Source organism: Babylonia areolata, chromosome 19 (assembly GCF_041734735.1).
Source record: "Babylonia areolata isolate BAREFJ2019XMU chromosome 19, ASM4173473v1, whole genome shotgun sequence".
NCBI classification, from domain to species: Eukaryota; Metazoa; Mollusca; class Gastropoda; order Neogastropoda; family Buccinidae; genus Babylonia; species Babylonia areolata.
This window is the reverse complement of record NC_134894.1, coordinates 5,031,493-5,044,362: the sequence shown is the minus strand read 5'-3', so window position 1 is coordinate 5,044,362 and position 12,870 is coordinate 5,031,493. Positions and strand designations below refer to the sequence as shown.

General features: G+C 45.4%; 1 protein-coding gene across 4 annotated transcripts in view; it reads right to left on the bottom strand.

Annotated features, from left to right (window-relative positions):
* Positions 1–8,041, bottom strand: part of LOC143293405 (glycoprotein-N-acetylgalactosamine 3-beta-galactosyltransferase 1-like) — a 34,407-nt gene extending 26,366 nt beyond the window's left edge. The window contains exons 1-3 of one of the 4 annotated variants that reach the window (XM_076604244.1): positions 7,929–7,969; positions 6,579–6,811; positions 1,340–2,003 (exon numbers count right to left, since the gene is read on the bottom strand). In XM_076604244.1, coding sequence (XP_076460359.1) covers positions 1,340–1,673 — 334 coding nt within the window. In that variant the 5' untranslated portion in view covers positions 1,674–2,003; positions 6,579–6,811; positions 7,929–7,969. Of the gene's footprint in view, positions 1–1,339; positions 2,004–4,103; positions 4,240–6,578; positions 6,812–7,834 lie in introns of those variants that run through there. The other 3 variants (XM_076604242.1, XM_076604245.1, XM_076604243.1) reach the window with 3 other exon arrangements.
* Between the last annotated feature and the right edge of the window lie 4,829 nt (positions 8,042–12,870).

The following is a 12,870-nucleotide window of genomic DNA, read 5'->3' as shown; positions in this document are numbered from 1 at the left end:
ATGTATCAATGCAACACAGAGGCATAGATATTGGAATTTATCATATCCTTTTTTTTCTAATTAAGTAATCGGTAGTCTTGTTTAGAAAGGTTGACTTTCCATACCTTAAGTATGTCGAATTTCTGCTAGAAAATATCGATTTATCCGAGGTGTGAATAAGGTGACCATTGCATATGCCGACTATTTTTTTTATTATTAATCCTCAGGGGGGTCTACTTATCCGGAGCCAAACTGCATTTGTGGGTCAACAAGGCAAACCGCTGGAATGTCAATCCCCAATTTATCAATCATTATTCTCTGATTTCGTGTGTGAATGTACTACAGTATTACACGGTCGTGTTATGTGTGTGTTATATACAGTTTAGAAGTATGTACACGCACAGATTCAAAATCACGCACGCACGAGCGCACGCACACACACACGCACACACACAAACACATAGTCACGATGAGTCGTGCGTCAGTGCTTACATACGCATGCTTTCGTACAAACACATTCACGAATAAAATATAAGATATGGAGATCCGAGAAAACAGCTAACCAGTCAAGCAGAACTTGGAAGGAGACTTGGAGAGAAAATAGGGGTTGTTATTGTCTGTTAACTCTCTCCATACGAACGGCGAAAGAGACGACGTTAACAGCGTTTCACCCCAGTTACCATCATCAAAATATTGCAAGCGGAAGGCTCTTATACTGAAGAGGTGAATTTTGACAAAGAATACCACAATTCTGACGACGGAAGCTAAAGGTTGGGTCATTCAGACACCCACTGGACATCCGAGGGGTCTGTGTAGAGGAGAAGAGAGGACTGACTGTACTGAGTGAGCTAAATGAAGAGAGGGGCACTGACAAGCAGACAGGCATAACACAGAAAATAGAGACAGACAGACACAGAGAGAGAGAGAGAGAGAGAGACAGACAGAGAGAGACAGACAGCCAGACGGAGAGAAAGACTCAGAAAGAAAGAGAAGCACACACCTCTCCAACCAACCAACCAACAACGACCCACCACGAACGCCATCTACAACATTGAAAGAAAGCACCAGATAAGTCAGTGTAACCTTGGAAGCTATTGTTGTTGTGTTATTTTTTTTTTTTTTTTTTTTTTTTTGTTTGTTTGTATCTTCTTGTTTCTTTAAGCCAACGATATACCCTTCCCCTTGCCCCTACCCCCACCCCCCTCATTCCCCCAACCTCACACCTGAACACTATTGCCCTTCACATCTCTTCAATAAACTAATAAAGGCATAAAGGCAATAACAGCAAAAAACAAACAAACAAACAAAAAAACCCACCCCACCCCCACCCTCCTACCTTCCAACAAACCCAACTACTCACCATGGTGGGCATGCAGATCCTGGAATTTGACCATCTTGACGTTCTTCTCTGCTTCGGCGCCAGCGTGTCCCGGCAAGGCATCACCCCAACCACCCGCAGCTCCTCCTCCTCCTCCTCCACCACCACCTCCTCCTCCACCCACTCCGTCCTGTCCCGCGCGCAAACTCTTGAGCGCCTGATACGCCAGCCGGGTGGGCGAGTCCTGGGACAACATCTGCATGGTCTGGGTGGGCTCGCCCAGCCTGAAGAAGGTCTGGAAGTTGCCCAGGAGCACGGACACGATGAAGCCTGCGAGCAGGCCCAGGAGGAAGTTGTACTTGGAACGTGGCGCCATGGGTTGTGTGTGTGATGATGAATCGTCCTTCCTTTCTTTTCTCTCTCCCTGGCTTCGTGTGTGTGTGTGTGTGTGTGTGTGTGTGTGTGTGTGTGTGTGCTGTTGTTGTGTTTGTTTAAGTGTCAAGATGGGTTAATTAATGTCTGTCTTAAATCAACTTCGTCCGTCTCTTCTTGGTTTTCTCCCTGAGATATAACCTGCAGGTTACCACAAGACTTGAGGGCTGTGTCCCTTGTCACGGACGTGTGGGGTACCCGGGTGCAGTTCAGTGTAGCTGCTGGTCGTGCTGAAGGTGGTGGTGTTGAACCTTTCTGGTTGTGGGCAACGTATCTGGAATAAAGAGACCCATGTGACATGGTTTACAAGGAGGCAGTTGGCTCACTGAGGTGTCAAAGGGCGCATACGTCAACACGCACACACACGCACGCACGGACGCGCGCGCGCACACGCCCACACACTTCACGCATGCCATGTGGGTCATCAACAAGTGCTCGATTTGGAAGGCAATTATTTAGAACGGAGAGCGAGAAAACGTGGGGTGCTTATTCCCAGCGGAAAGGAACACTTTGAACCGAACTGTGGAAGTCTGTGCAACTGCTCTGTTTCTCTGTCTCACTGTCCCCTGGTCTTTCATCCAGCCTGTCTGTCTGTGTCTGTTTCTTCTTCTCCCTCACTGTCTACCTCTCTGTCGCAGGGGTAGGCGTGCTCTCTCTCTCTGTCTCTCTCTCTGTGGGTTGGGAGAAGGGGAGGGATGGGAGGAAAGGGGGTTAGGGCTGAGAGCATGTGAGGGGAGAAAGTAGACTTTATTCTATTTAATTATTATTATTTTTTTTTTATATAGTGAATATGATGCGCGCCTGAGTGGTCCGTATATACCTCTCTCTCTCTCTCTCTCTCTCTCACTCTCTCTTACTCTCTCTACTTCCGGGTATCAAGCGCGGCGGCGAGTACAGAAAATAGATAAATATGCAAAACCGGCTAAATTAGGTAAGTTATTACAAAACATAATTGTGTTTAGCGAACGTTGTTGTCCCCATCATACAATGTTCTATTCGTTGTATGTCGAAGTGTGCTCTTTAATCGCGCGCGCGCGCGCGTGTGCGTGTGTGTGTGTTTTTCTATTAAAAAAAAAAAATGTTGTTTTATACGCAGTGATCTTTGCACTTATCGTTTGAGTACGGTTTAGTGAGTCGTACTGACAATAGCTTGTAAAGCATATCAGTATGCAGTATCAGTTTGCATCGATCGTTTCAAGATCGTGTGGAGTCGTGTTTATAACTGGCTCTTGATTTTTTTTTTTTTATTTTTTTTTTTTAATAGCACGCAATTGAATATTTCACTTCACGTTTTGTGATTTGAGTACAGTCTCCAATCGTGTCGAGGAGGAAGGTGGTAGAACGGTCAACACGCTTATCTGCCAATACAGTGTCCGTGAGGGTACTGGTTCCATTCCCGCTATCGCCCTTTCTCCCAAGTTTGACTGGACAAATGTGTTATAAAAATGGGAAAATAAAAAAAAAGCTTAAATTTTTTTTTTTTTAAAGTTTGACTGGACAAATCAACCTGAGCGTCTGGTCATTGGGATGAGACGATAAAACGATATCTCGTGTACAGCACGTACTTTGCGCAACAAGAAAAGAACCTATATGGAAACAAAAGTATTGTCCTCTGGCCAAACTGTGTAGAAGACAATGGTGATGACGATGATGAAGATGATGATATGGATACTTATATAGCGCCTATTATATAGTGGAGTGATGGCCTAGAGTGATGACGCGTCCGCCTAGGAAGCGAGAGAATCTGAGCGCGTTGGCTCGAATCACGGCTCAGCCGCCGATATCCCCCCCCCCCCTCCTCCACTAGACCTTGAGTGGTGGTCTGGACACTAGTCATTCGGATGAGACGATAAACCGAGGTCCCGTGTGCAACATGCACTTAGCGCACGTAAAAGAACCCACGGCAACAAAAGGGCTGTTCCTGGCAAAAATTATGTAGAAAAATCCACTTCGATAGGAAAAGCAAATAAAACTGCACGCAGCAAAAAATAAAAAAAAGTAGAAAAAAAAGGGTGGCGCTGTAGTGTAGCGACGCGCTCTCCCTGGGGAGAGCAGCCCGAATTTTACATAGAAATCTGTTGTGATAAAAAAGAAATACAAATACAAATATCCTCGGTCGAAGACATAGCTGTAAGCGCTTTCCAAACATGGAGTCATTTGTACAACAGGCTCCCTACCCGGGAAGAAATTCACTGACACAAGTACACAGGAATATGCACGCACTCAAGGCATGACAAGCGCGTTGGGTTATGCTGCTGTCAGTCCTCTGCCTAGCAGATGTGGTGTACTGTATGTATAATGAATTTGTCCAAACGCAGTGACGCCTCGTTGAAAATGAAACAGTGATCGCTCGAAACCATTCTACGCAGTTTACCTTTACGTCCCGCCATTGGAGTGAAGTAGTCTTCAGTCGTATGAATGGTAATTTGGATTAACCCCTTAAGTGCCTGCTGCTGACAGGTACGTTCTTCAGTGAAGGGCTGTCGCCTCACTGAGATAAGAGTGAGATCACAGGTCAGGATGTCAGTTATTCTTTTTTTTTGTCTTTTTTTTTTTTTGCACTTTTTCCTCTTGGGATCATGATTATCACCTCCTCAGTTTCAGTAAAAAAATCAATCGAGTCATTGAAAAACAAAGTTTCCACAATGTTGGAATTGCAGTTTAAAAACAACAACAACAACAACAACAAGATCCACAACTGATCTTATTAATTTTCATGAAGTCCAGAAGTCAGGTGTTAAAGACCTTTTTTTTTTTTTTTTTTTTTTTTTAACTGAATTACCTTTTTGTTAGTCGTTTGAGTTTGACCTTCAGTCAAATCAATGATAACAAAAAACAAAAACAAAAACAAAAAAATTTAAAAAACACAAAAAACCCACACCCACCCCCTAAATTAAAAAAACAACAAACACAACACAATGATTAAGCACTCCCCCCCCCCTTTCTTTCTGTACATATCATACAGTTGCTTTTTTTTTGTTTTTTGTATTCTCCAGCAGGGATGCACGCGGGATGGGAAGCAGCGGTCACAACAGGAGTAGTTTATTGCGTGTCTTCGTCGTAGGCTGCGTTACAGTGCCAGCAGGTGTGGGACACATCGAATGGGTCGTGTCTGTGCAACAGCAGCTAGTGAAGTCAGTGTCGCCCCCCCGTGTCAGATGGTTTATATGTGTGGTCGAGTGAACGTGATGTTGTTATTTTCTCACTGCACAAGGTGGCCTCGCCTGCCAGCAACACTTGACACGCATGTTTTTCGGCACGCACATAAACACGTGCGCGCATGAACACTTGACAAGCATTTTTTCGACACGCACATAAACGCGTGCGCCACACACACACACACACACATACACGTAAACGCGCGCGCATAGACACACACACACACACACAAACACACGAAAGCGCTCGCGAGCGCTTACACTTGTCCACACAAATACATTCTCCATTTTATGACAGTGCAAACATTCGCCATTCTGACGCCTTTGATACAGACATAGACAATTATTAGATTATACGGATTCATCCACCTAACTACACTGTCCACCCCCTTTAAAAAAAAAAAAAAAAAAAAAAAAAGGAAAAAAGGACCAAACCAAGTATTTTCAAACTTTGTATGAAAATAAAATCTTCGAAAAAAGGAACGAAAGAAAAGAAACTGTTCACCAGTTTATCTCCGATTCAAATAGATTTTAGCTTAGAAAGTATTGTGAAGAAAGGGTACAACATGATTCTATTCGAAAAATATATGTTGGATTTATTTGACTGACCAAATATTCAGTTGAATGGATTGACCAGTGATCTGTCAGAATTTCTCCTCTCCCCTCTGTTCCCCCTCCCCCACCACCTTACCCACCATTCATCAAAATTTTCTTCTTCTTTTTTTTTTTTCCTTCGTGTTTCTCTTCTATCAGGCCGATTACTCTCGTGATAATAAATTAAATCTCATGTTAATATTGATATTAGCATTGTTTTACTATATTATGTCCTGTTTATTTGTTTTATTTCATTACTTACTGTTTATGAATGTTATTTGATACAAGTCATAATATGGTTCATCAGCCGTCATGATAAAATTGAAGTGCAACGTTGTGAGCACAGTATTAGCTTTAAGCTTGTTGATGCTCTTTTGTCATTCATTGCATTGTAATCATGTGTATTGTTGAATAATTAAAGATTATTTAAACCAAAGAAAAAAACCTAAAAACATTTGAAAGTAACACTGGTTTGCCCTTTTCTATTAACACGTTCATAATAATTTACTGATTTTGTCATTTTGTGATTGTCCACCTGTTCGCCAAAATGAACTTCCACAATTCTGATCGTTCGAATGAACTTGCATAATTTATAGACAAGTGCAGTCGAACACTGGCAATGGATTCGTTCATTCTCTCTCGGTCTCTGTCTGTCTCTCTGTCTCCACACTATCTCTCTCTGTCTCTAACATTAGCTTTATCAAGTTAGCGTGCGTGCGCGCGAGTGTTTTTTGTTGTTGTTGTTTGTTTGTTTTGTTGTGTGTGTGTGTGTGTGTGTGTGTGTGTGTGTGTGTGTGAGATAGTGTGGGTGTAAGGGCGCGGATGAGCGTGGATGTGTTTTCGGTCACGCTGCATTTCTCCCCCATCCCCCACCCCTTTGTTATGGGACGGAGGCTTAAAAACAAAAACAAAAAAAAGGTCATTTTCACTGTCTCACAATGCCTTAGCTTTCCGAAGCAGATAGCGAAATGAATGGATTGCATAATCCTGTAAAATGCGCTCACCGACTCGAGTATGTCTATTGCCACTGGCATTAAAGCGTTATTGCTGTTATCGCTATCGTTAATGTCAACATCACGTGTACACTGCCCACTTACCTCTTTTCGATGGCCTAGAGGTAACGCGTCCGTCTGGGAAACGAGAGAATCTGAGCGCGCTGGTTCGAATCACAGCTCAGCCGCCGATATTTTCTCCCCCTCCACTAGACCTTGAGCAGTGATCTGGACGCTAGTCATTCGGATGAGACGATAAACCGAGGTCCCGTGTGCAGCATGCACTTTCCGCACGTAAAAGAACCCACGGCAACAAAGGGGTTGTTCCTGGCAAAATTCTGTAGAAAAATCCACTTCGATAGGAAAAAAAACAACAACAAAAAACAAAACAAAAAAAACAACCCCCCCCAAAAAAAACAACAACAACAAACAAACAAATAAAATTTGCATGCAGGAAAAATACAAAAAAAAATGGGTGGCGCTGTAGTATAGCGACGCGCTCTCCCTGGGGAAAGCAGCCCGAATTTCACACAGAGAAATCTGTTGTGATAAAAAGAAATACAAATACAAATATAGCAAGTCAACACTTGAATCTCTCCAGTGTCAGTCAAGATAATTGAGCAAACACACACCCACACCCAACCACACACACCACAAAACAGCCACTTCGCCTACAGAATGCGGCCTCTCGAACCGCAGAATACCAACTGATCCGATTTATTTATTTATATTTACATTATTTTAATCATTCTCTGTGTGTGTGTGTGTGTGTGTGTGTGTGTGTGTGTGTGTGTGTGTTCGTGCGTGTTGTTGTTGTTGTTGTTTTCCTTAAGTTTTGACTTTTTAGATTATTGTTTTCTCTCCCTACTGCCTTTCATTTGTGTGTGGGGGTGAAGATGTGTATAGTTGTTCAAATCGACGACACGTGTGTGTGTGTCTACGTGCGTGTGTGTGTTTCTTTTGTTTCCTGTTAGTTACTTTCTTGTTCTCTCTCTCTCTCTCTCTCTCTCTCTCTCCTTCATGAAGGATTTTGATTTTACACTCTTCTTACCAACACACACACACACACACACACACACACTCTCTCTCTCTCTCTCTCACCAACGCACATACACAAACAATTTTCTTTCTTTCTTTTTTTAACTGCAATAACATTACTTGACGACAATATTTTACTTTCCCTCGTCATCACCAAAGAAATCGATTAAACAAACAAAAAGAAAAGAAAGAACAAGACAAAAACTCTCTTCAACAACAACAAGAAATCTTCGCAGCGCAAATAAACACTCACGCAGGCGTGAATTATTTCACGATAACAACAACAACATCATCAACAAAGCACACAAACACACACACCCTACCACTGTAAAATCAGCAGCTTCTTTTAAACTTGTTAACGCGGAGGTATACTGAAAAAACACAACAACAAAAAAAACGAGAAACCAATGAACTCACACTCAAAACAGGAAAGCAAAGTGGTGGCCTATTAGACCGCAAAGCTTGTATGTTTGCAACTAACCGCTCAGCTTTCCACGCGAAGATGATATAAGGCCTGTGAAACAGCTGACGTGCGTGTGGTGTGTGTTGGGAGTGGGTGGGAGACGTTTTGTCTTTCGGGACTGGCAGAGACAGAAGCGGTGTGTGTGTGTGTGTGCGTGTCCATTGAGCGCTTTGCAGGTTTGGTAACATGGGCGTGTGTTCGGGGAATGGGGAGTGTGTGTGTGTGTGTGTGTGTGTGTGATTGGGCGCGGGAGGGGAGGAGGGTGGCGGGGGCTTCGTTGTTGTGGACCCTGTTATTTGTGAGTGAGAATTTTTGCTTCTGTTCTGTCCTGTATTCGTTGTGGGTGGTGGTGGTGGTATGGCTTTGGTTTTGGGGTAATCGGCTTTGTGTTTTGGGTGGATTATCTTCTTCTCGTCGCTGGTGTATTGTCCAGTCACCACAAGGTGAAAAAATAGACAGGCACGCCTTCATTCAATTCAGCACGCGAGCATACACGCACGCACGCCTGCGCGCGCGCGCACACACACACACACACACACAATGGGTGTGGAGAGGAGGCGAGGGACAGGACGCGGGGTGTACCGAGAAAAAGTGACGACAGTTTGGTGGTTTGTTTGGCGGAGGGTGTGTGTGTGTGTGTGTGTGTGTGTGTTTATAGTTCCTTCCTTTTCCGCTGTCTTTTTGACTCTGGCTCTGTTTCAAAATCTCCTCCTCACTCTTCTGTGTCTATCACACACACACACACACAATTTGGCATACTGGTAACTGAACCGTACATGAGAGAAATCAGTCACAGCAACAACGAAAAAGACCTGAGAAAAGAGGGGGAGAGGGTGTGGTGGTGGGGTAGGGGAGTGAGGGGGGCAGGGGGGTGGAGGGGGAGAGGTGGGTCTTAAGCAAAGAGGGATAGCGGTAGGGGTTAATTAATTAAGACGCAGGAATGCAGCAGCGGACAACACATCAAAGATCCCAGTGAGACCAACGGTCCCCGATCCCCGTGTGTGTGATTCGGACATGTGTGTATACAGATGCTGTACGACGAACAGATGCTGTGCGTGCGCGCGCGCGTGCGTGTGTATGTGGGTGGGTGGGTGGGTAGATGTGTGTGTACATTTCGTCTATGCATGCTTTAATGCTTCCCCCCCCCCTCCCCCCCAATTACGTAGAAGATATTTGGTCCAGTTCGCTGTTTAGGGTGACTGTTTTGTTCACAGGGAATGGTTTTTGGAGGTTTTTGGAGCTTTTTTTTTTACATGTGGTTGTTATTTTTGTGTAGAGATTTTTGTTCTATTTTACTCTTGTAATATGCCTTGAGCATTACTGTATTTTAATAATAAAAGGCGCAATATGAATAAGCTATTATTATTATCATTGTTATTATTATTATCATTATTATTAAATATCCTCGCAAAATCTGTTGCGTGTGACGAACACGGCAATTATCTAGGGGACACAGAGCTCGCAACTCACGTGTGGGCAACTTCCAATGGGAGCTTCACCAAGACAACAGGTTATGTTCATACCAAACATGGACGGGCCAACACGCATGTTTTCCGTTCTCTCGTGGCCCGAAAAATCATTCATACAAAAACGGAGACTGTTAACTCTGTAACTTACTGATCTAATGCCATAACTGTACTGGAAAACTTGGTCTGTCATTTACAGATCTAATGGCACTGGAAAACGCGGTCTGTAACTTACAGATCTAATGGCACTGGAAAGCTCGGCCTGTAACTTACAGATCCAATGGTATTGGAAAACGCGGTCTGTAACTTACAGATCTAATGGCACTGGAAAGCTCGGCCTGTAACTTACAGATCCAATGGTATTGGAAAACGCGGTCTGTAACTTACAGATCTAATGGTACTGGTGAACGCGGTCTGTAGCTTACAGATCTAATGGTGCTGGAAATCGAGGTCTGTAACTTACAGATCTAATGGTACTGGTGAACGCGGTCTGTAGCTTACAGATCTAATGGTACTGGTGAAAGCGGTCTGTAACTTACAGATCTAATGGTGCTGGAAAATGCCGCCTGTAACTTTCAGATCTAATGGTATTGGAAAGCGCGGTCGGAGGTTGTGATCAGAGGCTGTCTCGATTTGATTTCAGAATGACACATTTCCTGATCTAAATGGCATATATAACAAACGCATCCGTTATGAAAAAAAAACCCAAACAACAAAACAAAAAAACAACAACAAAAAACCCTAGGTGACCAACAAAAACAAAAAAAAAAGAAAAAAAAAGAAAAGAAAAAAAAGAGGGGGTGGGGGGGTGGGGTCTGAGGAAAGTGAGAAGGGGGGTTAATGAGTTGTACCATTTCCATGCTGCCGCACCTCAACCAGGTGTTCGTCATAGTGGTTTACATCCACCCCAGAGCCAACGTCCGGACTGCCACAAACACGCTGAGTGACGTCATCCATCGTCTGTCCTCGCTGTTCCTTGATGCTCCTTCCTTCATTCTGGGCGACTTCAACAAGTGCAGGCTGAACAAAGGGCTGCCCACTTTCAAACAGTATGTGACCTGCACCACATGTGGTGACAGCACACTAGACCTGTGCTGTGGGAACATCAGGGGTGCTTTCAAATCACGAGCTCTTCCCAACCTCGGCCGTTCTATTCATCAGATGGTGCAGCTGATACCTGTGTACAAGCAGAAGTTGAAGCAGTCCAAACCAGTTGTGAAGACCGTCAAAGTCTGGAGCCAGGAGTCAACAGTCTCAATGCCTTCTTTGATTGCACAGACTGGAATGTCTTCCTGGACGACGACATCTATCTGGATGAAACAACTGACGTCATCTCCAGCTATATCAACTTCTGCGTTGACCTGGTCCTGCAGACAAAGCAGGTAAAGCTGTACCCAAACGCAAAGTCTTGGGCCACCATCGAGCTGAGGCAACTGCTGAGAGAAAGACAGGCAGCTGTGGTGAACAACACGGAGAAAAGGAGGCAGATCCAGAAGAAAATTGACAGGAAAATTGAAGCAGAGAAAAAGGATTACTCAGCCAACTTGAGCAGAACTTCCAGCAGGGCAACCCCAGACAATGCTGGCAGAACATCTCAACCATTACCGGGTACAAGCCGAAGAAAGTTGACCTACAGGCAGATGATGAAAAGCAGCTGGCCGATGAACTGAACATGTTTTATACACGGTTTGACCAGCGTGACTTCAGCCATGAGCAGCTGCGAGCTATGGATGCTGTACACCAGATGTCCGGATCACCAGTCACCATCCATGAAGAGGTAGTCCGCAACCCGTTTAGAAGGCTGAATACAAGAAGGGTTCCTGGTCCTGACGGCATTGGCTGCAAGACCCTGAAGACCTCCAGTGACTCCCTGGCCTATGTCTTCAAGGAGCTGTTCCAGCGGTCACTTCAGGTGGGCCATGTACCGCAACTGTGGAGATCTTCCACGATCATTCCGGTGCCCAAGAAGAAAAGTGCCTGCTACCTCAACGACTACAGACCTGTTGCGCCGACATCGGTCCCGATGAAATGCCCAGAAAGGATTGTCCTCAAGCACCTCAAGAGTGAGACTGAAGCCCATCAAGATCCACTTCAGTTTGGCTACACCGAGGGCCGGAACACAGAAGATGCCATCCTGATGCTGTTGCACCATCTCCATCAGCACCTTGACAAGCCAAAGACATATGCCAGGATCCTTTTTGTGGACTTCTCGAGTGCTTTTAACACCATTCAGCCCCAGCTCATCAGAAAATTGCTGTCCATGGCTGTCAACCCCACCATCATCTCCTGGGTCTTCAGCTTCCTGACCAACAGGACTCAGCGGGTCAGAGTGGGTCGTGCCATCTCCAACGTCTTGGTGACCAACACCGGAGCACCACAGGGATGTGTCCTTTCACCCGTTCTCTTCACCATCTACACTGGTGACTGCCGCACGAGGGAGACCTGCAACCTGCAGATTAAGTTTGCGGATGACACATCCCTCTCGGGACTGATGCGGGACTCTGAAGAAACCCAGTATCGTGATGCGGTCGGCGAGCTGGTGGACTGGTGTGACAGGAACTTCCTCGAGCTCAACGTCGCCAAGACAAAAGAGATGGTGATCGACTTCCGCAGGAACTCTAATAGTATCAACCCACTTGTCAACAAGGGCGAGGAAGTGCGCATTGTGCACACTTATAAGTACCTTGGCACAATCATCGATGACAAGCTAGAGTGGACCCCCAACATCGACGCCTGCTGCAAGAAAGCCAGCCAACGCCTGTACTTTCTGAGGAAACTCGGACAGTTCAGAGTGAGCAGCACCATCCTCAACCTGTTCTTCCAGTCCACAATCCATTCTGTACTCATGTACAACCAGCTGTGTTGTTTCAGCTCTCTCAGGAAAGCTGACAGGGAGAGACTGGACAGGATTGTATCAGCCGCAGCCAAGGTCATTGGCCAGGACGTCACCCCCCTTGCTGATACCTACACCAAGTCATGCCGGAAAAAAGCCCGCGCTATTCTCCAGCACCCTGAGCATCCACTTCACCCTGCCCTGTCAGACTGCACCTCACATCGGGACTCTGGTCGCTTGCTGTCGATGTGGTGCAGGACAACGCGTTTCAGAGCCTCGTTCATCCCGTCCGCCATCAGAGGCCTGAACGAGTTCAGGGGAAGAACCTACGAGGTCTGAACTGATGCCACCATCTGCCATTCCAGTACTTATTTAGATAAGTTACCCCCCCCCCCTACCCCCACCACCTTCTAGTGCTACCTCCCCACTCCTTCCCTGTTTCCTTACCCCATCCCCTTTCCCGGTTTATTGAACTGTACCCCCGCTCCCAGCACCCCCCCCCCCCTTTCCCCGTTCCCTTACCCTTATCCGGTTTACTGAACTGTGACACTCACCACCTATATGTGCTGGATCGACTCACTGATGGTGTGACCGGGT